The following is a 20,301-nucleotide window of genomic DNA, read 5'->3' as shown; positions in this document are numbered from 1 at the left end:
AACGAGAGCACCTTGGAGGTCTGGGGACCCTCCAACTTACAAAACACTGTCCTCGAAACAAACCCCAAGGGACTGATGGTTGACATGTCAGTACTTCCATTCTGTAGAAAGGAGAATCTGACCCATGATCACTCAGCTGGTACAGTTGGGCTTGAGATTTGAACCCAGGTCTTCTGGCTCCAAACCCAGTGATCTTTCCACTGGGCTTTCTCTGAACCTGGGTTTGAGTTCTGTTGTGTGACCTTGGGCAAGGTGTCTCCTGTCTTGACTTCAGTTTTCTCATCCATAAAAAGGTGGGGTTTTGGTCATTCTCTGGGGCCCCTGCCAGGATTCTCTCTTCCTCATTGGCTTCCTATAGATTCCCTCCTTCTCTTCCCAGCTCCCGCCGTCCATACTCAGCCACATGCTGATTGGCACCTGTGATCCTTCACTTTTTTCTTCCTGCACCATCAGTCACTTCCTCCATGGGAGTAAGAGTAGGTGTAAGTAGAGTAGGTGCAAGATAACATAGAGGGGAAAATACTGGCAGGTGGGGGCTCTAGAGAAGAGAGAGCGGGCCCCTGCAGAAAGTGCCTCAGAGAAAGGCAGCCTGGGGGTGAGGCTGCTTAATAAAAGCTGGCGAATAGGTGAACAAATGTATTTCATTCAAAAGGCAGAACAGTGTGTCCAGGACTCAGGGCAAACTGAGGGGGCAGGGGCTTCCTTCCCTAAACCTGCTCTCCAAAGCCTAGGCTGAAAGTCCTTCTCCATCATACACCCAGAGAGAGTGGTGACAGCCCTCTAATGATGAGAACCATAGATAGCTCCAATCCACAACCTTAGGGCGAAATCAGGTCTGGTTAAACCCAATGATGAAGTTTCATTAAGGCTATCGATAAATTATTAGCTGCTCTGTCCTTGGCATGGAATCTTCAGCAGATTTCTCCATAGATAATTGATGACTCCCATCACTGCTACATCTCTGAATAGGCACCAGGTATGTGGTCTGTTTCCTGAATCTGTCTGTTTTGGTTTAGGTGGCTGTAAAGGTCAATGAAGATAACACTCTTCAATCAGACACCCTCGCATAGGGCCCTCCCAGCCCCCACTGACTGTCCTTTCTAGTTTTCCTCACCTGAATCCATCTTTTTTTTTAATTAATTAATTTATTTATTTAATATATTTAGTTTTCAGCATTGATTTTCACAAGAGTTTGAATTACAAATTTTCTCCACATTTCTACCCTCCCACCCACTCCAAGATGGCTTATATTCTGGTTGCCCTGTTCCCCAGTCAGCCCTCCCTTCTGTCACCCCACTCCCCTTCCATTCCCTCTTCCCTTCCTTTCTTGTAGGGCAAGATAAATTTCTACTCCCCATTGCCTGTGTATCTTATTTTCTAGTTGCATGCAAAAACTTTTTTTTTTGCTTTTGAACATCTGTTTTTAAAACTTTGAGTTCCAAATTCTCTCCCCTCTTCCCTTCCCAACCACCCTCCGTAAGAAGTCAAGCAATTCAACATAGGCCACATGTGTATCATTATGTATAACCCTTCCACAATACTCATGTTGTGAAAGACTCACTATATTTTGCTCCTTCCCAACCCATCCCCCTTTATTGAATTTTCTCCCTTGACCCTGTCCCCTTTCAAAAGTGTTTATTTTTGATTACCTCCACCCCCATCTGCCCTCCCCTCCATCATCCCCCCCACTTTTTTTTATCTTCTTTCCTGGGGGTAAGATGCCCAATTGAGTATGTATGGTATTCCCTCCTCAGGTCAAATCTGATGAGAGCAACATTCACTCATTCCCCCCTCACCTGCCCTCTCCCCTCCTCCCACAGAACTGCTTCCTCTTGCCACCTTTATTCGAGATAATCCACTCCATTCTATCTCTCCCTATGTCCCTCTCTCAATATATTCCTCTCTCACCCCTTAATTTGATTTTATTTCTTTTAGATATCTTCCCTTCATCTTCAACTCACCCTGTGCCCACTCTCTCTCTCTCTCTCTCTCTCTCTGTATATATATATATATATATATATATATATATATATATATATATATATATATACACACACACATATATATACATACATATATACATACATACACATTCACATATATATATATATATACATACATAAACATATATATGCATATTCCCTTCAGCCACCCTAATCCTGAGGTCTCCTGAATCATATACATTATCTTTCCATGTAGGAATGTAAACAAAACAGTTCAACTTTAGTAAGTCCCTTGCAATTTCTTTTTCTTGTTCTTTTTCTTGATTACCTTTTCATGCTTCTCTTGATTCTTGTGTTTGAAAGTCAAATTTTCTATTCGGCTCTGGTCTTTTCACTGAGAAAGCTTGAAAGTCCTCTGTTTTACTGAAAGTCCATATTTTGCCTTGGATCATGATACTCAGTTTTGCTGGGTAGGTGATTCTTGGTTTTAGCTCCATTGACCTCCGGAATATCGTATTCCAAGCCCTTTGATCTCTTAATGTAGAAGCTGCCAGATCTTGGATTATTCTGATTATGTTTCCACAATACTCAAATTGTTTCTTTCTGGCTGCTTGCAGTATTTTCTCCTTGATCTGGGAGCTCTGGAATTTGGCGACAATATTCCTAGGAGATTTCTTTTTGGGATCTATTTGAGGAGGCGATCGATGGATTCTTTCAGTTTCTATTTTGCCCTGTGGCTCTAGAATATCAGGGCGGTTCTCCTTGATAATTTCTTGAAAGATGATATCTAGGCTCTTTTTTTGATCATGGCTTTCAGGTAGTCCAATAATTTTTAAATTATCTCTCCTGGATCGATTTTCCAGATCAGTGGTTTTTTCCAATGAGATATTTCACATTGTCTTCCATTTTTTCATTCCTTTGGTTCTGTTTTATAATATCTTGATTTCTCATAAAGTCACTAGCTTCCACTTGCTCCAATCGAACTTTTAAGTTAGTATTTTCTTCAGTGGTCTTTTGGACCCCCTTTTCCATTTGGCTAATTCTGCCTTTCAAGGCATCCTTCTCCTCATTGGCTTTTTGGAGCTCTTTTGCCATTTGAGTTAATCTATTTTTTAAGGTGTTGTGTTCTTCAGTATATTTTTCAGTATTTTTTTTGGTCTCCTTTAGCAAGTCATTGACTTGTTTTTCATGGTTTTCTCGCATCCTTCTCATTTCTCTTCCCAATTTTTCCTCTACTTCTCTAACTTGCTTTTCCAAATCCTTTTTGAGCTCTTCCATGGCCTGGGACTAGTTCATGTTTTTCTTGGAGGCTTTTGTTGTAGGCTCTTTGACTTTAACTTCTTCTGTCTGTACGTTTCGGTCTTCTTTGTCACCAAAGAAAGAATGCAAAGTCTGAGACTGAATCTGGGTGTGTTTTTGCTGCCTGGCCATATTGGCAGCCAACTAACTTGCCCCTTGAGTTTTTCAGCAGGGTATGACTGCTTGTAGAGTTTAGAGAACTATGTTCCAAGCTTGGGGGGATGCGCCAGCTCTGCCACACCAGCACTCCTCCTTCCCCAAGAACCCCCAACCCGGACTGGGCTTAGATCTTCAGCAGGCTCTTCACTCCTGCTCCGATCCGCCACTTAATTTCTCCCACCAGATGGGCCTGGGGACGGAAGCAACTGCAGCTGTACTTCTGTAGCTGCCCTACCTCTGATGCCCCGGGGGTGGTAGCCGAACCTCTAACTCCTTCCACTCCTGCAGCTTTTCCCACTAACCTTCTCTGTTGTCTTTGGTGTTTGTGGGTTAAGAAGTCTGGTAACTGCTGTAACTCACTGATTCAGGGCGCTAGGGCATGCTCCGCCCGGCTCCTGGTCTGGTTGATCTGCGCTGCTCACGTTGGGCTCTGCTCCACTCCCAGCTCCGTGCTCAATAGACCTCACCCAGAGACCATCCAGGCTGTCCTGGGCTGGAGCCCTGCTTCTCTCTGCTGTTTTGTGGGTTCCGCAGTTCTAGAATTGGTTCAGAGCCATTTTTTATAGGTTTTTGGAGGGACTCAGCGGGAGCTCACGCTAGTCCCTGCTTTCCAGCTGCCATCTTGGCTCTGCCCACCCCACTCCATCTTCTACACACAAAATACGTCAAAAAGCCTCGGGGCAGTTCTGAGCTATTGAGGCTCAAAAAAAGTGACCTGGCTGGAGTGACCTTACCTATTCCTTTTTATTGTGCCATCTAGGAGCCTTGTTCTGTCTGTACCTTCCGTCCCACCAAGTCTCAGTGATTCCTGGGGTCAGATTGGCTTCTGTCCTTCAGACTTGGAGTTCACTGTGCTTGTTCACCCTATTTTTTCTGGAGAAGCCTTAGGTTTTATTGCTGCATCCTTTCTGGGATTCTGTCTCCTGGGACTTTTTAGGTTGATGGTGATCTGACTTCAGAAGGAAGCTCTCTCCCTCCTCAAGCAGGGGTATGTTCAGACCTGTGCCCAAGATCCCAGTATTAAATCTTCCTTGTGAACATTTAGCTATAAATCAGAGCCTGGTTTATTGTTTTGTTAACTACCTAGGCTTAAAAACATGAGGGGAAAAATGTTAGTGATGCAGATTAAATTTAAAAGAGGGTCTTGGAATTTTTTTTGGAGAGCCAGTTGTTCAACATTTACCAGTGAGTGTTCCCCTGCTCCCAAGCCACTGCCTCATAAGTGTCCAGGACTTCTTCAAGGAACCAAGCATCAACATCAGCCTGAAAGACTTCCCAGTTGGGATTTCCATTAAAAGTTCTTGGCAGGCTAGAACAGGCAACCAAGCCTACAAAGATAAAATGTGAGAGGGATAAGCACAGTCATATACTTGGGTTTAAAAAAAATTAAATTCACAAGTATAAGATGGCTAAGCTACAGTTTGTCTGAAGATCAGGGCTTCAGTTGATCAAAGTCAATATGCAGCAGCAAGGTGAAATGGGTAATGTTGTGTTGGGCTGCATTGAGAGGCCTCATGACCAGGAAGGAGGGTCCTGGAGGCATAGATTGGGAGTTTCTGCAATGCTCTGCCCTGCTCTGGCAGAGTTCTGAGCACTACATTTTAGGGGGAAATGGTGGTAATTTAGCCGAAGTTTCCAGAGGCAGGCAAGTGGGAGGGTGAAGGGTCTGCATCTGTCAAAGGAGCTGGGGAAGTTCTGTGTGCAGAAGAGACTTAGTGGGGACATGAGAGTCGCCTTCCAGTATTTGGAGAGCCTTCCACAGGCAGGAGGATCTGGCTTGTTCTCCCTGGTCCCAGAGGGAAGAAGTAAGTCGAGGTGGCAAAGAGGCTAATACAGGCTTGACATAAGGAAACACTTCCTCAAGAATCAGAGCCATCCCAAAATGGCACTCGCTGCCTTGAGACTGGCCTCCCTGGGGGTCTCCAAGCAAGGCAGACAGATCCTTCTACAAGGAAAGGGCTAGACCAGCTGGCCAGTGAGGTGCCTGCCAACTGATGGAATAATGAAATGAGATACTTAGCCCAGTGTCTGGCACATGACTGCTGTTGTTGAGTCATTTCGGTTGTGTCCAATTCTTCATAGCCCTCTTTGGGGTACTCTTGGCAGAGATCCTGGAGTGGTTTGCCATTCCCTTCTCTGCACCTTTTACAGATGAGGAAACTGAGACAAACAGGATGAAGTGATTTACCTAGGACCACACAGATAGTGTCTGAGGCACATAGGCACATTAATAAATACTTGTCCCCTTCTTCTCCCTTTCAACTGAAATTCTGTGAGTCTATAAACAGTGTCTGGCCCACCCCATATTCTCTCTCTCTCTCTCTCTCTCTCTCTCTCTCTCTCTCTCTCTCCCCTTCCCTCCCTTCTCCCTCTCCCCTCTCTCTCCCTGCCTCTTTTCTCTCTTCTCTCTTCCTTTTCACAGTTAAGGATGAAGCTTTTCTAGAGATAGGGAAGATGGGAAAACCTTTGAAATATGGGTCAATTTACTTCCAGCCCTTTGGCTCCATGAGAGCCTTCTGAACACTTTTGTTATTTGTGAGATGAGGCTGGCTTCTTCCCGCTCTGAGGCTTGCCCGTTGTTCAGAGTGTTTTCTTTCTAAGTGTCTCCTCCTCAACCTTCTGTCTTGTTCTGATTTTTGTTCTGAGAACCCCGGCCCCCACTCTGCAGTGAGGAACCAACCCACAGGAAACAGAAGCAGGATCACTACTGAGTCAGAGTAGAGGCTTGACACACTTACCAACAAACACCAGACCCATTCACATATTACACACACTTGAATGGAAAAGTTCCTATTATTTATTTGAGTGTTCACTGACAAAGAGTGAAATGGGAAACCAGATAGAAAGCATAACAATTGACCAATTAAAACATATTTAAATGTCTTCCAGGTGCCTAGTTCTGTGCTCAGTGCCAGAGATACAGATACAATTGAGAAAGCCTCTTGCCCTCAAGGGGTGTGTATTCTCTCAGAAGAGAATAGTGGGTAGAAGGCTAAACTTGGAGTCAGGAAGACCTGACTTCAAACGCCACCCCCATCACTTACTAGCTGTGTGACTATTGAAGGAGAAATGAACCCAGGGATGTAGAAATTCCAAACCAAAATTCCCAAGGAAAGGCCTGGGGATGAATGAATTCGCGGACCCAAGCATTCTTTAAGTCAAGGAGGCAAAGATTTATTACACTTTACATAAATAAAGCAGGCGAGAGTTCTTAGGGAACCTGCAACCATACAGGGCTACAGGGAAAGTTTAAGTACAAGATTTAGGGATGAAATCTGTCAATTAAGTGTTTTGGGGTGGGATCAGGGAGTGGTCAAGGCGTGATTAGGGGTTGGTCAGTTCTTAAAGGAACATGCACTTTTTGTATCTACTGCACAGGTATCTTACCCAGAGTTCACTGGGAAGTAGCCCACAGTGGGGCTACCTAGGGGTATGGTTTTGCCTGTGAAACATCACTAAGTCACCAAAAGTTCACGGCTCACTGGGAATATCCAGGGGGATTCCATCACGTGTCTTGTTTGACAAGATTAAAGTAAGGGAGTATACATTTGACTATGTCTAGGATACATGTTAGACTCAGTGTATAGTCAGTTATCAGCATCCTGAATCAATCTATAATTGGGCATAGCTGCTTACTGAGGAAGAAGCAGAAATAATTTGGGGGCACACTGCCCTTTAGCTAGAGAGAGGCTGCCTGGGAAAGAATATGTTTGAGAACTAGATGTGTTCTGAAATTGAAATTCTGCCACAGGCACAGGCACCCAAGCAGAGGCTAAGGGGAAATGTGATGTTAGAGTTAGGGTCCAAGCACAAGCACCCCATCATAACCACAGGCAAGACATTAACCTCTGGGAGCCTTGGTTTCTTCATCTGTAAAATGGGGTAAGCTGACATGCCATTTTCACAGCATTAGCATGAGATGCAAATAAGATAATGTGTAGAAGCAGATTTCCAAACTTTGAAATGCCACATCAGGCATTACTAGACAATTAACATACGGAATTTTAAAATATCATTTCCATCCGGATCACTTTTTCCTGATGTTCTTTCTAGCTTAGCTGCAGATATTAATTTTCTCTCAGATCTCTGTAACCTTGTAAGCTATGGTTTCACTATCAAACTCTTTGATATTTCTGACAACTGACACATGGTATTTTAAGGTTTACAAAAGTGTTTGGTTTAATCCTCATGACCTCATACCTTTGAGGTGAGTGCTACAGGTATTAACAGATGTATTTTACAAAGAGGAAACTGAGGCCGAGATTAAGTGATTTAAGCTTCAGATAGACACCCACTTTAATCCATTCTCCATTCAGCTACCAAAGTCCAGCTCTAACCCTGTCACTCCTCATGAATTCCAATGGCTCCCTCCTGCCTCTAGGATCAGATAGAATTCCTTTGTTGGCTTTTAAAGCCCTTCCCATCCTGGCCAACCTTTCTTTCGAGCCTCTTTATGCACTGTTCCCCTTTCTGCCCTCCATGGTCCAACCAGACTGATCTTCTCTTGGTTTTTCAAGCTTGGCTCTCCATCTCCCTCTGCATTGGCCATCCCCCATGCCTGGGATGCCTTCATTCCCCATGGTACTTCATAGAATACCTCACTTCTGTTAAGACGCAGCTTGAGTACCACCTTCCACTGGGTCATCTGGTGAAGCCTGTGGACCCCTACTCAGAATCATGCTTTCAAATGCATAAAGTAAAATACTCAGTATTACAAAGGAAACCAGTTATATTAAGATACAATTATCAAAAAAATTTCAAATCAAGTTAGCAGACCCCAGGTTAAGAACTCCTGTCCCATCAACGCTAGTGCCCCCTCTTGTTTTTAAGAACTTTGTGTTTATGTTACACACACAGAAAGAGCATGTGTAGTTGCCTCCCCTGCTGGAATGGAAGCTCCTTGAGAGAAGAGATCATTTCATTCTTTGCATTTGTAACCTCGGTACCTGACACACAGGAGGTGCTTAATGAATGCTTGCTGATCACTTGATTGACTTGCCCAGAATCACACTGTTAGTGAGTGTCCCAAGGTAGAATTTGAACCAAGAGTTTTCCCAACTCCAAATCCAACTGTCTGTGCCTCCTTCAGCCTTCTGAGCATCTCTCCTTCCTATTCTCTTCTACTTTGGCTGCCAAGGTCAATGCTAAAAAAGAAAGAGAATGAGCATTAGCGAGCACCTACTATGTGCCATGTTTTGTGCTAAGTGGAGTCAGGAGGACCTGAGTTCAAGTCCTGGCTCAGACACTGAGTAGCTGTGTGACCCTGGGCAAGTCACTTAACTCCGTTTGCCTCATTCTCCTCAACTGTAAATTGGGGGTAATAACAGCATCCATCTCACAAGGTTGTGGTGAGGATCAAGTGAGATGACCAAGTGAAATGACAATTGTAAAAAAAAAAAAGGCCAACCACAGTGCCTGCCCCCCAGGAGCTTCCAGTCCAGTGGGGACCAACTCAGACAGAAAATTCAGTGTAAAACACACAAACTATGAGTGGCCATTTATTGGGTCAGCCATTCACCCAGCTCCAAATCCAGTAGAGCACCCTTTGGCTCAGCCTCCACCTCTCTGTCTTGTCCACAGGGGCAGCACCAGACATTTGGTCAAACAGTTTGCTAAAATGAAGGTAAACTATGCCTCCAATCGTCCCTGTCTCTTAGTCAGAGTCTCCCCTGAGGGAAGGTCAAGGTCAGGCGAGTCCTGCTCTCCGTGAAGTTGGCTGACTCTGTGTCTCCAGTCTCCCACCATCTCCTGAATAAAAGAGTCTAGCACATTCCAGGAATTAAAGTCAGGCTTGCTGACACAGAGTTTACAAGGTCCAGTCTCTTCTCTTTTGAGAATCGGGAAATTACCCTTCTCCAATCCTAGGATTCTCCCATTAGCCACAATATTTCTTTTAAAAATATCTATACTTTTCTATTATAGACTTAATGGTGAACAATAAATACAAATATTTCAAAATTCAAAATTCAAAAAAACTTTTATTATATGGCTTTTTAAGTATCTATTAAATTTAACCAGAAAATAATAAATGACCTTGTTTATCTCTACTTGTGAAGTAATGTTGCCCAGAGAGGGCAAGAGGCTAACCCTCAGTCACACAAGTGGCCGTTATTTCCAAACACCTCCCCCAATGCTAGTTGGGGAAAGAAGTCAGTTGTGCCCCCAAATGAGTCAGCAAGTATTCATTAAGTGTCTACTGTGTACCAGAGCCTCCAAAGCAGAGTCCTTCATAATTCTGGAGAGGAATGGAGTCACAGAGTTTAAAAACATGATATTATTCGTGACAGATCCCCTCACCAGTTATAGAACTGCCCAGTGCCTCAGTTTCCTTATCTAGAAAATGGAGGGAAAGTATATTTGTGCCACCCCCTCCCTCCAGGGCAGCCCTGAGGAAAGTTGTTTAACACATCAGTATGAAATGAATGAGTCAAGTGCTTATTAGACCTTTAGGTTCACCCTAACTAAAGAGCTACTGAGGGAGACATGGTGGCCATCTCCAATTATCTGACAGGCTTTCATGGGACAGAGGGAAGAGGCTTTTCTGCTCAGCCCCAGAGGACAGAGTAAGGAGTAGGGGACTGGCAAGTTTCAGGGATTTCCATCTAGGCTTAATATAAGGAAAATCTTTCTAGCAATGGAACTCTCTGGAGATGAAATGGCTGCCCTAGGACCTGTCCTAGAGGTCTGCAGGCAAAGGCTGCGGGAAAACCTGGCCGGTTGGAATGGCTTCGACCCTCCCAGACTACTAGTGTCCCTTCCCCCTTCTCCTCCCCATCTTTAACTGCCTCACATTCATCTTGGGATTGTCTCCTCCCTTCTGTGTTTGTTTCTCCAGAGTATGCATGTGTCTTGCACATAGTAGGTGCTTAATAAATGTGGATTGATTGATTGAAGGGATTCTTGGCAAAAACAAATTGGACTGGGTGACCCTTGAGTAGGGCCATAACTAGGGCAAGGGGATGAGTGTGGACTTTGTTGCAAGGGAGCAAATTTAGAGGAATCTGGCAGTACTTGGAAGCCTTTGGCAGAGCAGAAACCATAGAGATTCGAACTTGGCTAACAAGAGTATCTGTTGAAATAGGAAGCTATGAAAGGATGAGCCAGCTGGGCTCCTCCCTGACCCTGCCCTGCTTCCTTTAATAACAAACAATAAGTAGCATTTGTGTTTACTTACTTTTATGTAGGAAGAAAAAACAAAAGACTTTCTAAGTCTCCTCCGTGCTAGGCACTGTGCAAAGCACTTTACAAGTGTCCTTATCTCATTTGATCCTTACAACACCTCTGGCGGGCACAGGCTCTTATTATCCTCGTTTTGCAGTTGAAGAAACTGAGACAAACAGGTGTAAGTGACTTGCCCAGGGTCACACAGCTAGCAAGTGTCTGAAGCCAAATTTGAACTTGGGTCTTCCCAACTCAAAGTGCCACATTCTATCTATTGCACCTCCTAGCTGGGCCCCCTCTACCTCAGGTCCCAGGGTGGCCTGCCCAGCATTCCCCTGGACACTTCCCCTTCACAGGACACCATTCACCTTCCAAAACTGAGGGTGCTTTTTGGCCCCTCTCACCTGCCCTCGATGCAATTTGCCATCCTTGGAAGCAGAGGTCATTCAATGAGTCTGTAAATGAAAGCGATATTAACACAAAATACCTGCCCATGCCCTGGTTAGATTAAAGCCCAGATGTCCCCAATGACAATGATGGGCTCGTGTGACATCCTCCCATTATCCTGTTGGCCCCAGTGGGTAAGGTCAGGACGATTACATGACTGCCAGATAAAATGGGATGGAGATGAGAGAATCGAGCCTTGAATGCTTTAATAAAGGAAGAGAATGAGCCCGCCTTCCTGGGGCCTCCACTGATACCTGAAAGGACATCTGGTCCAGACGGCATCACGGCCCCTTTTTGGGCTCCCAGGGTACAGCTCAGTGGGAGGAGGAGCTTCTGCCCTGGGAAGAAGGGAGCCCGCTAATAAAAGAAGAGAATAAGTGTCTAACCGCCCTGGGATACAACTTCTGAGAACCTGAAATAACTCTCTGAGGGCCAAAGACTTCTTGGGAGAGACTCAGGCTTCTAGCAGAATGTGTCTGGCAAAACCTCCATTAGCTGTAATGAGTCATGATAATACCTAGCATTTCTACACTGCTTTGAGGTTTGCATCTTAGTCAGTGCTCCCAACAAACCTGTGAGAAAGATGCTATTCTTTTCACCAGTGTGCAGATCAGGAAACTGAGGCAGACAGAGGTTAAGTGACTTTCCCAGAGTCACACAGCTAGTAAGCGTCTGAGGCTGAATTTGAACTCAAGTCTTTCTAGCCACCAGCTAGACTGTGAACTCCTCGAGGGCAGGAACTGTCTTTTGTCTTTCTTTGTGTCCTTAGTGCCAACACACAGTAGGTGCTTAATAGATGCTTATTGGCTGACTGACTAATGTTTGGGAAAGGAGAGAGGAGGCGGAAAGGAGGGAGATGGGAGATCGAGTGGCTCTAATTAACTGATTTCCTCATTAATTCAATTCTGCATGACCTTGTTGATAGAGCCCTTACTCTCGCCTTTGTTTCTTAATGTGATTTTCCATATTGTCCTGTGACATCTGGATAAAAAGCACCCAGGAGGATGCTGTGAGGCTCAGCAAGGACACAAGGCAGGTGCTCTGCTGTCCCAGGTCAGAATTCATTCCGCTCACTCAGCGAAGATGCAGGAAGGCGGGTTGAGGGTTGACAGGCACCACAGACAGGGATGGGGAGATGAGGAGGGGAGCCTGGGATTTCACTGGTGTGGAAAACGTCCAGGTGAGGACATGGCATCTTCTCTGAAGCTGAGTCTTAGGGAGGTGCCTTCGAACTTCAAGGTTTAGCCCCTCGCCAGGATCAGTCAGAGGGCTGGTCCTCTAACCACTAGGTCAAGCTGCCTATAGGGTAACACCACCACCAGCAACAACATCAGAGTTCTAAGGTTTACAAAGCTCTTTACATTTGATCTTCACAACAACCCCGTGAGGTGGGTGCCATTTTTATCCCCATTTTATGGACTGGCAAACCGAAGCTGAGAAAGGTTAATCCACTTGCCCATAGTCATGAAGCTAGTAAATATTTGAGGAGAGATTTGAGCTCAGGGCTTCTTCATTCTAGGTTCTGAACTCTAGTCACTGTGCCACCTTTAAAATGAGCTGCCCCATTTTATAGATTATAAAACTGACACTCAGCCCAAGATCATACACCCAAGGCAGTCATTGGCAGAGCCCCATAGTCCAAATCAGGTCCTCTTCTCCACTCAACTCCCTTCTCACTGCAACTCAATTAGCCTTTAGAAATGGGTATTTAGGTGGCACAGTGGATAGAAGGCTGAGCCTGGAGTTGGGAAGACCTGAGTTCAAATCTGACCTCAGCCACTTCCTAGCTCTGTGACCCTGGGCAGATCACTTTACCCTGATGGCTTCGATTTCCTCATCTGTAACATATGGATAACAATTACACCTCCCTCCCAGGGTCGTTGTGTTGTACAGTGCTTAGTTAGCACAATGTAGGTGCTAGCACATTGTAGGTGCTATATCGGTGTAGCTATTGTTAGGATTAAGCTGCCCCTTTGAGGGAAGAGAGGTGATGGTCCTGTCTCTGGAGAGGATTGATGCCATATATAAGGCAGCTAATGACCCAAGCCAGGGAAGAATGCCTTGCAGCATCCCTTTCTGTCAGCAGCTGCAGTGATTCCAGTCCCACCCCTATGCTCTCCTTTCCCTGTGCTCTGGAGATCAGCTGGGTCATTTGCCATTCAATGAAAACAGTTTGGGGTGCACTGGGGAGCCTGGTTAGCATTCTCCATTAAAGACTCTGCTTGACCCCCATCTCTCTCCGGCATAAAAGGAAAAACAAATCAACCTCTCGCCTACACAGACCATGTCCTGCATAAGCAACAATTCCAGGCGTTCAATACCAGCTTCCTCCAAAATACATTGCCTGAAATTATAGGCATCTTAAATTATACAGAGGAGATCTCACATCTGAGAGCCAGAGTAAATACCTTTGCTTTTTACCTTCAACATTTGTTCAAGAAACATTTACTAAGTGTTTGCTGCATGCAGAGGCAGCTTGGCCAAATGGATAGAGAGCCAACCTATCAGTCGCCGTCCTTATCATCATTATTAGAGAGGTCATATAGAGGAGGGAGGAGACAGAGAGCTGGCCATGGAGCCGGGAAGGTGTGTTTGCATCATCAGTATTGTGTATACAAACAGAGACAGAGAAAACTTGGCAGAGTGGACATAGAGCTGGCCACAAAGACCTAGGTTCAAATTCCACCTCTGACACATGCTTGGTGTATAGTTCTGGACAAACCACTCTGCTCTGGGCAGCTCTCTGAAAGGTGCCAACCTGCATTGGTGGAAGAAGATCCCCACCCGGGAGTTACCTGTCCCAGTGAATTCACAGTTCCATGCCTGTCCCTTCTTTGGGCTAGAGCCTGGAAGAGGTTAACTGCCTTCATGCAGTTTACAATCTGGTAAGGGCTATTCCTAGGGTCACACAACTAAAAGTCTGAGGCTGGATTTGAGCTCAGGTCCTCCTGACTCCCAAGTCCTGCCCTCTATCCACTGCACCACCAAACAAGCTGCCTCCAAGGAAGAAGGAGGAGGAGAAGGAGGAGGAGGAGGAGGAGAAGGAGGAGGAGGAGGAGGAGAAGGAAGAGGAGGAGGAGGAGGAGGAGAAGGAGGAGGAGGAGGAGGAGGAGGAGAAGAAGAAGAAGAATTTTGGGGAAAAAATCTTGATTTTAAAAAGCAATGCTACAGTTGAAGGCATTTCTCTCTCTGGGGTCTGTCTGGCTTAGAGCCTTTCTTCCTTGTGACCTTAGTTTTGTTGTCCTTGTTCCAAAATTTGCCCCAAGCCAGGAAGGCAGTTCCACTGTGATCTCTCCAATAAGTTTTCAGTGTTTCCCACCTTGGAAGAAGGAAGAGTAGGACAGCCCTGGGTTGGATTTCAGCCATCATTCTTCCCTGGTGTCCTAAAGAGGATAAGCCATTGAGCTCTGCCCTCCTGGGGTGGAGCTCCCTTCTTCTTCCTCTCACTTGTCATCAGACCCACTTTGCCTCTAGAAAGAACATGTCAATTGCCCCTCCTAACGTTCCATTTGCCATCTTCGTGACTTGGCAGACCATAATTCCACTTCCAAGACATTGCACTCCAGTCTGTGTGGCCGCTCCAATTTGAATGAAGGCTCTTTGAAGGCAGGGACTGTCTGCCTTTTGTATGTTGTGTCTCTGGTGCTTCACACCAAAATGCTTTCTTCATTCAGTCACTTACTACTAAGCAATTTCTGTTCTGCATTTGAGTAAAAGCAACTATGAACTTACCACGCAAGGCCTCCTTATCAGTTCTTCCACTTCCCATTCTGGGGCTGGCCTTTGTGTTTTTCCAGGCTAGCAAATTCACTCAGAAACTTGATGTTTCAATCTAAGCCAGCAAGGATTTGTTAAATTATGCGTTGAGTCCCTGGGCCAGTCCTTAAAGATATAGACAAAACAAAATAAACAAACAAAAAGTGCCCTGACCCTCCCAGAGCTTAATGAGATTCACTCAGAGTGCGCTTGGTGCCAATGCCACGCCTCATTAAAAGAAAAATCACCTGGCGAGATCTTGTAATACCATGCAGTTACCTAAATCATTCAGCACTCGGTTCCCAAGTTAACTGTCTTGAAAGAAAGGGCCTATGTAATTTGGTTAGTCAGTCACCAAGCATTTATTAAGGGTCTCTTATGTGCCAAGAACTGTGCTAAGCTCTATGGATTAAAAAAAGGTAAAAAACTGAAGTCGCTGCTCTCAAGGAGCTCCTACTCTAATGAGGGAGACAGCAGGCAAGCAATTAGGCACTGGGGAAATTGGAGTTAATGAACAAATTTCATAAGCACACTTTCTGTGGGAACAAAAAACAACAACCACCCGGGTGCCTGCCACCTGAGGAATGTGAACATAAGGCAACAGTGTCACTGTGAGCAGTGACCAAGGCGAGATGTGCTGATGCAGAAGCAAGAGAGTAGCGCTCCTAGTGAGTATTCACAGAAATGAGATGATGACAGTGCTCAAGGCAGTCCATTCCTTCTGGTCTGATACTGTAATGGAGCTCAGCCCTGGAGGAAGAACATCACCCCTCCTTTCACTCCACATGTGGACAATGGTTCACCTGCTGTCCTAGCGTGCTGAAGCATCTGTTGGAGGGGAAAGAGGAGAGAATATCTCAGGAAATGATTAAGAATAAAGGGGACTTATCGACAGGTTCTGTTTCTATATCATCTTGATTTTTAAATATATCCATCCTCCTGTTTGTAACAAAGAATAAAAAAGGGAGAGAAAAAAACATTTCAGCAAAACTAGCCAACATAGCAACTTAGTCTGTTGGTATATACAGTGATCCACAACCATAGTCTCCTACCTCTGAAACTCTGACAAAACAATTAAAATGGAATGCCTCAAAATTGTAATGACTTAGCTTAGCCCCAAAGACGTCCCAAGGGGGAAGCACCTCTCCTATCTCCTTTGCAGAGAGCTCTGAGTGTGAAACCCTGCATATTAATGTCAAACTCCTGCCTTGGCTCTGAATGCTGACATCCCCAGCCTCCTCAAGTCCCAATTAAAATCCCACCTTCTACAGGAAGCCTCTCCCAACTGCTCTTAAATCCAGTGCCTTCCCTCTGATAAATATTTCTCAATTGTCCTGTATATAGCATTTTATATATAGTTGTTAATTATTTCCTATTTATCCTATACATGGCTTGCTTTGTATAGATCTGTTTACACATTGTCTCCATGTGAGCTCCTGGAGAGCAGGGACTGTCTTCTGCCTCTTTTTGTATCCTGAGCACTTAGCACAATGCCTGGAACATCAGAGGCACTTAATAAATATTGATTGATTTTTTTGCTATAACTGATTTCCCCCTAGGATAGGTATAGGGATAGGTTGGGAAATGTAGATGATGCCCAGATGAAAAATAGCAATAAAGTTTATTTTATAAAAGTAAGAGTCACCAAAGCGTACTGACTGTGTTTCTTATTCCCTCCAGTTTGATGCCGACCGAGATGAAGATGAAGTGTTCTATGACATCAGCCTGGCTGTGGGCAGTAAGCTGTTCCCGCCCACGGAGGCTGTGGCAGGTATGTGACTCAGATGGTGATCAGCGTTGTCTCCACAGTAGCCCCTGTCGCAGTGACCCACCTGTCCCAGTGATCCTTTTGTCCCAGTGAATGTCTCTGTCTCCATGGTTGCCCCTGTCATAGCCATCTCCTCTGGTACTCTTTCAAGTTGGCGCAGATGCCCTGGCTCAGCAGACAGCTACAGTTCACCCCAGAGCTCAGTCATTCAGAATGTCCTCTTATCTTCCTTTCACCCACCCAGTCAGTCAGTCATTCTGCTAAAGAAAAAAATACTTACCAAGCATCTGTTGTGTGCAAGGCACTGGTTAAAGCACTTCCATTGAGGTTCAGAGAATAGAGCCCTGGACTTAGAATCAGGAAGATCTGAGTTAAATCCAGCCTCAGACACTCATTAGATGTGTGATCCTGGGCTAGCCACTGCACCTCTGTCTGCCTCAGTTACCTCATCTGTAAATGGGAATGATCATAGCACAGACCTCCCAGAGTTACTGTGAAGATTAAATGAGATCATCTATTAAAGTGCTCTACAAAGCTCTAAGGCACAATAGAAATGTCAGCTATTATTTTATCATCATTCCTATTGTTATTAAATGTGAATAACCCTACCAAGGCTCTGTGCTCAGCCCCCTTTCCTGTCTCTATACTCCCTCACGTGCTAATCACCTTTATGCCCATATTCAGCTCTGACCCTGACTGCAGATGGCTCAGAGTTTTACATCCACATTCTCAGCCTCTGCGCAGAGTTGCCCAGCTTGACCAGGGGGTCCTGCACTCATCTCCACTTCCCAAAGTGAACTCATTCTCTTCCCCCCACCTCAGCCCACTTGTCTTTTTCTTCTCATTCCTTTAGACTCATATTGCAACTTAGATGTCGAGGGCAAAGCTAGAAGCAATGAGTGAAAGTGGTATAGAAGAGGGGTGGGCCCCACAGAAAAGACAACTTCCTTCCTGACAAGGGAGCTGTCCACAGGTAGCACAAAAGGCAGCTGGCCCCTCTTCAATATTATGGAAAGGATGCTTGACCAGGCCCTCTGACCTGAACTATGCCTGACCAAGAAGATCTTCTGTCTACAGAAGATCAACCAAATGGCCAGATCACGCTAATCATTAGGAAATTGTCCATTGCATTGAGGCAAAGCCTACCTCTTGGTGACTTCCAGTCAGCACTCCTCTAAGGTCAAGCAGATCAAATCTAATCTCTCACCCACAGAATGGTCCTTCAACTACATGAATTTAGCCAACTTGACCCTTCTGAACCTCCAAACTAAATGTCCCAACTCCTTCAGCCAAATCTCTTAGGCCATAAGACCAAGACCCTTCACCATCCTGGTCATCTTCCCAATGCTCTCTGGCTTGTGAGTGTAACACCCAACTCTGGGTTCAAACCCCAAACCCTCAATGGCACTAAAAGCTTGGACCCTCAGAAGGGTGGCTATTCTGACTTTCAGGGTTCTGTGGATGGTTAATCTCCTAACACTAGCTCATAAACCCCAACCAGCATGCTTCCCCTTAACAGTCATTCAATAGACTCAACTGATCCTTTACCAAAGGCATTTACTCAAATATCATAGCAAGAACATGAACTAAAAAGCACTTCCCCCTAAATCAGAGATACGCTTTCCCCAAAGAGAAAAGAAGAAAGACAGAGAAGGAGGAGAAAGAGGAGAAAGAGAGGAGGGATAGAAGGGGGAGAAAGAGGTGAAAGGGAAGAAAAGAAAAGGGAGAGGGGACAGAAAAGTAAGAGACAGAAGAGAGATATGGGGAGAAAGAGAGGGGGAGAGAGAGGAAGAGGAGGAGGAAAAGAAGGGGATAAAGAGGTGAAAGAGAGGGAAAAGAGAGAGGAAAGAATACAAATACAAGCAAAAAGAAAGACAGCCCCTGCCTTCAAGGAGCTTCCATTCTAACGGAGGAAGACAACATGTTCAAGAGAGTGGAAAAGCCAAGGACAGGAGAAGAGATAAAAGTCCCTAGGGGCCACTGTGGAGAAGTCTGGAGAGTCAGGGGCAGAACATGGAGAGCAGTGAAGGAGTAGGCATGCCCCACTCAGGCACTTCCTCAGAATGGAGATTCCAGGAAGAACTCACCAATCAGAGAAAGGGGCCACAGCCTTCTTTCAACCTGAACCAGTTGTGGGAGCTCCTGGTAACCTCGTGCGCATCATAAACATCCAGGGGCTCCACTCTCAGAAGGATTCCTACAGGAATCCCTCACTGACTGCTCAAAAATCTGGTCCCTTTGATGTTCATAGATGTGATGAAGATAAATCCATCCTCTGTCTCAACAAAGTGATCCCTAAGCAGCTACTGGGGAAGGGGCTCCCATATCTGGACCCCTCCAATACAGGGAGATGAAGTGAGAGGCATGCATACACTCTCCTATAGCTGGATCCCAGATAAGCTCACCTCCTTCTCTTGGGTCTGGGACCAACTCCAATTCAACTCAGCAAACATTTATTAAAACTATGTGCAAAATTCAGCTGTGGACACAGAAGATACAAATATACAAAATGCCCTCAAAGGGGTGATATTCCAATGACTTTACAGAGTAATTTCAATGGGGAGTCACTAGGGGATCAGAGCTGTGCCTTGAGGGGAGCTAGGGATTCTATAAGATCCAAGTAAAGAAAGAGGGCATTCCAGACAGGGGTGTCTCCTGGACAAAGGCACTGAAGCAGCCATTCTTTTCTCCTTCTCGGTATGGCAAACTTATCATGCTGGTCAGCCTGGCCACTGACAATGGCTGGTTCCAGCCCTTATGATTCCCTTGATTCTGACTGTTTTCACCTTCTCACTCTCTGTGGGCCTCCTGCCCATAGCCTCAAAAGCCGGATCCAGTTCTGTGTCAGGTTATTCACTCTCCAGGTTAAATTCTAGCAAATAATACTGAAAACAAGTTGTTGGTCCCTTCTCCATTTAAAAATAAATTAGTTATCACCACTGTGGTTGGAGCCTAGGATGTGTATACATTTTAGTGGGTGTCTAGCTACTTTACATTGAAAGGCCATTCCTAAATCTAGAAAGAACTGGAGTTATTAATCAAAGAAGGGAGGGGGAAAGGTGGCAGGGGCTGATCGTTGCTCTCCCTTCCAATGTCTCATTGCAGGCTGTTAGGTCACTGCAGACATTATGCAGAGTTTCCCATTGCCCAACAACACAAGAATCATCCTTCTTTTACCTGCACGTCAGGCCTTGAACTGCTGTCTCAAAACCCATTTGCAACCAACCAAATCACACGCATTAAGAGAAAAGGCGAATATTCACTCGTTATCCTTGGTTATAATCATATTCCTCGGCTGCCTGTGATGTTTTTTTAAAAACCTGTTGCCAAGAGCAACAACCCATCCAAAACAAATTCCACAGCTAAATGATCAAACAAATTCGTTTCAAAAGCACTTTTGAAAGGAAAATTAATATGTTCTTCTTTGCAGTTATTAATTCTTTAGCAAATATCTTCTCACCTGGCTGCTTCTGACCACTGTTCTCTCATCACCCTGTCATAGCCCGCAGTGCTAATGTGCAAAACCCAAAAAATGGATTATTTAATTACTTAATTGCTCTCCTGTTGTACTTGATGAAAACAATCAGAAGTGAGCAGTTGTTAATTAATAGAGAGGGCAGCTATGGCATGAAAGGCAGTGACTTGGTATTTCATCAACCTCCTGTGCCCAATGGATTGAGTCATTCTACATGAGCACCACATGCCAAAAGGGAGAGTATTGTTTGAATCCACTCTTGTAGATTGGACCAAGGCCTTTGATACTGTCAG

The 20,301-nt window shown here is 45.1% G+C and overlaps 1 protein-coding gene across 2 annotated transcripts in view; it reads left to right on the top strand.

The window, feature by feature from the left end:
- Positions 1–20,301, top strand: part of AK5 (adenylate kinase 5) — a 229,105-nt gene that overhangs the window by 118,377 nt on the left and 90,427 nt on the right. For both annotated transcript variants that reach the window (XM_036754654.1, XM_036754653.1), the window contains exon 7: positions 16,446–16,536. In XM_036754654.1, the coding sequence (XP_036610549.1) occupies positions 16,446–16,536 (91 nt within the window). The remainder of the gene's footprint in view (positions 1–16,445; positions 16,537–20,301) is intronic.

The sequence above is a fragment of the Trichosurus vulpecula genome, chromosome 4, assembly GCF_011100635.1.
Source record: "Trichosurus vulpecula isolate mTriVul1 chromosome 4, mTriVul1.pri, whole genome shotgun sequence".
Classification (NCBI taxonomy): domain Eukaryota; kingdom Metazoa; phylum Chordata; class Mammalia; order Diprotodontia; family Phalangeridae; genus Trichosurus; species Trichosurus vulpecula.
Note: the sequence above shows the minus strand (reverse complement) of the source record. Positions and strands in the feature narration are given on the sequence as shown.